At 41.6% G+C, this 3,479-nt stretch overlaps 1 protein-coding gene across 1 annotated transcript; it reads right to left on the bottom strand.

The window, feature by feature from the left end:
- Window positions 1-217: 217 nt before the first annotated feature.
- Window positions 218-3,475, bottom strand: LOC104464548 (lysM and putative peptidoglycan-binding domain-containing protein 3-like; the record flags this gene model as incomplete). The annotated part of the gene is given in 3 exon segments (XM_010077284.1): window positions 218-312; window positions 315-822; window positions 3,434-3,475. Coding segments are annotated over 3 exon segments (645 nt in total), but the record flags the coding sequence as incomplete, so codon positions are not given.
- Between the last annotated feature and the right edge of the window lie 4 nt (window positions 3,476-3,479).

Below are 3,479 nucleotides of genomic sequence, written 5' to 3'. Positions count from 1 at the left end.
ATATCCCAATCTTGCATTAAAATCGCCTGTCTCAGGGATATTCAGAGACTGCATGGTCCACAGAAATATCCTGGCAGTGGAATGCTGCCCATAAAGGCAAGTCACACATCAGTAGGCATTTTCTCTGCCTTCCAGATCCATTTTGCGTTCTGTGGTTTCTTCTTTATCTAATCCTATGTTGTGTCCATGAATAACAGTTGCCTGGGCTTTTCCGTTGTTAAGGCTGAAGGTCTCCTTGATTATCAACATTTATAATATTTGCTGGATTTATTCCATTTTCTATTTGTTTCTAGTGTGATGCTGCTGTGACAAATGGGAAGATTCCACTGTAGAATGGTGACTGACATCTGCTTTCACTAGAACTTCGTAATACAGGAGATAAAAAACAGGAGTTACTATGCCTATAATCAACATAATCACGACAGCTGTCCACCATCCTATACCCCAATCTGCTCCATAATAAGGATCCTTGCATTTTTTATTTTTACCATCAGTTTCAAAACAGATCTGTGGGGCTGCTAAGGCAGAAACAACTTCATTAAGATTTTCTCTCTTGGTATCATTACACTTCACTATTTCTTCTATATCTCGATCCACTTCTTTTAAGAAGTTACCGGCAGTCTCATTAGCAGAAAATTTATCAGAAGGTGACGTTTCCTGCACGTCTGGGGAACAGTGAGCAGGCCGAAGGACTGGTCTTCCTTTTGGAGAGACATGTGTTTCAGTCAATACACTAAACTTTTTCACTGGAATTTTGATAGACCTCAGGGCAAAAAAATCTTGATCATTGATAAGATTGTTAACTCTCTTGATATCTGCAACCTAAAAATAAAAACAACAGTTTAAATATCAAAGCCCCGCTGAACCGAAACTCTTTACTACACCCTTGAGAAATACAATTCTTCCCTAATGAAACAAAGGCCTTTGTTTTGTATTGCCTTTTTTTTAAAACCAATACCCATTCAAACAATATGAAGTGAGAAAGAAGTCAAAGACTAAATCTGAACAATGTTAAAGCAAGAAGGTAATTATGAGGTAACAAATATCACCACTTCAGATAAGAGGGCTGAAAGTCACTTCACCCATATATCTTCATTTACTGTATATTCAACTATCAGTGGCAACTGTCTCTGTGAAATGAATGAGACTTGACCTCAGTGTTTTCAAATGAAATAAATTACTGTGAGTTCCTAATCAAACTCAAAACTTCTGAGTAAGGAATATTAAAAACTATGAGCTTCCAATTCACCTAGCCATAGATGTGTTTTGCATATTCTTTCTGCTTCTGGGAGCTAAGGCAGAAACCAAGCGTAACTTAAAACTGTCATCTTCCCTCATCAGGTCAGCTCTCCTCTTTCGCTGTTCTTGCTCAAAATTACTCTCATTTTGCTCTTGTGAAGTTCAGATTTTAAGTCTAACATGAAATACCCATTTATCCCTGCCCATGGCAGGGGGGGTTGGAACTAGATGATCTTTAAGGTACCTTCCAACCCAAACCATTCTATGATTCTATGAAATGCTCTGTAAGGATTTAAGTGCCTTTGGAGAATTAGCAGCTTCACTCTGAGACAGTAACTCCCTCAACATTGAAGGCACAGCCACAAACCTCACCATAATGAAGCATTTAAAAATCAGTACTTTTTTGCAACACCTGGTAAGCACACAGGAATTGTGCCCATTTTAAGATGCACAACACCTGAGTTCAGATCCCTCCTGTCCTCACTGGGAGGATATCTACCCCAGGAGAAGTTACAAACAGAAAACAAGGTAGTCAAGAGACCCTTGTTGCTGTGACTGCTCCACTTACAACACAGATATGGTCACAAAAGTAAGTTTGGGTGACCAGTGCCTACTGCCTGCACTAATCTTGTCACATGAAAAAAGTGTTTCAGTTGCTGTCCCTGTATTTGTTACATGTGCCTTGCTGAATAAATCAAATGAACATAAAAGACTGCTAAATACAGCGTTTACCTCAATGATTAGTGACTCCACCAAAATGCAAGTTATGCTTTCTGCCTGAAGTGCTGGACCACTCTTCCACATTCTCCACTGATTTCTTATGTGAGGCCTGATCTAGTAAGCCTGCTCAAAATACCTAATGGCAGTGGGTTCTGAAGCCAAGAATCGGTTAATGAGGCTAAGGACTGCCATGATTATGAAATACTTATGTCAAGACTTTGATACCTAAGCTCATGACAGGAGGTCCCGAATTGTGTTTCTGCCTGAAGAATTAAATTACAGCGATACTTCTGTAAATATGGATTTTGAATGTGACCTCTTGAAAACTGCACAGTTAGCAGTAAGTCCACCAACACACACAGGTGATTTCCTGTTAAAGCTGCATACATGCAAAGGCTAACATCAACCAAGCCAGAAGCCTCTGCCTTAATTAGTACTTGCCAGCCGTTAAGTACTGGGTAGGAAGGACATGCACCAGACTAAAGAACTCTTAGCTATGAGAAGTAGTGAGGTCTGAGCACCTGAAGTGTACCAGACGGGAAGACTTGAGGCATGTGGGCAGAAAGCTCCCAATGGTACAACATGCTTGTTCAGGTAAATATTTAGGCAACTTTATGAGGTGTTGAGCAACCTGATCTAGCGTTAAGTGTCCCTGCCCATGGCAGAGGGGGTTGGAACTAAATGATCTTTAAGGTCCTCTCCAACCCAAACCATTCTATGATTCTATAACTTAGCAGAATTGCAAAGAAAAGTATAATGCAGGGTTTTTTCTCCCCCCCTCCCTTAATGGAATGAAGGCTCCACACAAACCCTGAAGGTGTTTCAGCATGACTATCCTCATCAATAACTCTGACAGCAAAGACAGCATTAGTAGACTATGCATGAGTATAACTTTTACTGTAACGTGTACACTTTTACATACCATAAGCAAAATCACAATTTTTTACGCTTACATTATCTTTAACTGGAAAAGCCTATGGGACTGGAACTCCAGCACATTCTCAACTATTATAGAATCACAGAATCATTACGGTTGGAAAAGACCTCAAGGATCATCAAGTCCAACTATCAACCCACACCACCTAACTCACTAAACCATGTCCCTAAGCACCACATCTACATGTTTCTTGAACCCCTCCAGGGATGGTGCCCCCACCACTTCCCTGGGCAGCCTGTTCCAATGCCTGATCACTCTTTCAGTGAAGACATTTTTTCTAATATCCAGCCTAAACCTCCCCTGGTGCAACTTGAGGCTGTTTCCCCTTGTCCTATCACTTGTTACTTTAGAGAAGAGGCCAGCACCCACCTCACTACAATCTCCTGTCATAGAGGACTAAGACTTTCATAGAGGTCATACTAACGCTGTTTTTTTTTTTTTTTAACGACGTGTTGTCACTCGACCCAGGGCACAGACCAGCCCGTGGGCAGCACCCCGGCCCGCACCCCGCCCGGGAAAAGCACCCGGAGGACTCACCGAGCAGCAATACTGCAGCGCAATGGCGTTCAGCGTGTCTCCTTCC

This window comes from Pterocles gutturalis, unplaced genomic scaffold (assembly GCF_000699245.1).
Source record: "Pterocles gutturalis isolate BGI_N339 unplaced genomic scaffold, ASM69924v1 scaffold33143, whole genome shotgun sequence".
In the NCBI taxonomy this organism is placed as follows: domain Eukaryota; kingdom Metazoa; phylum Chordata; class Aves; order Pterocliformes; family Pteroclidae; genus Pterocles; species Pterocles gutturalis.
The sequence above is the reverse complement of the archived record's forward strand: the minus strand, read 5'-3'. Positions and strand labels throughout refer to the sequence as shown.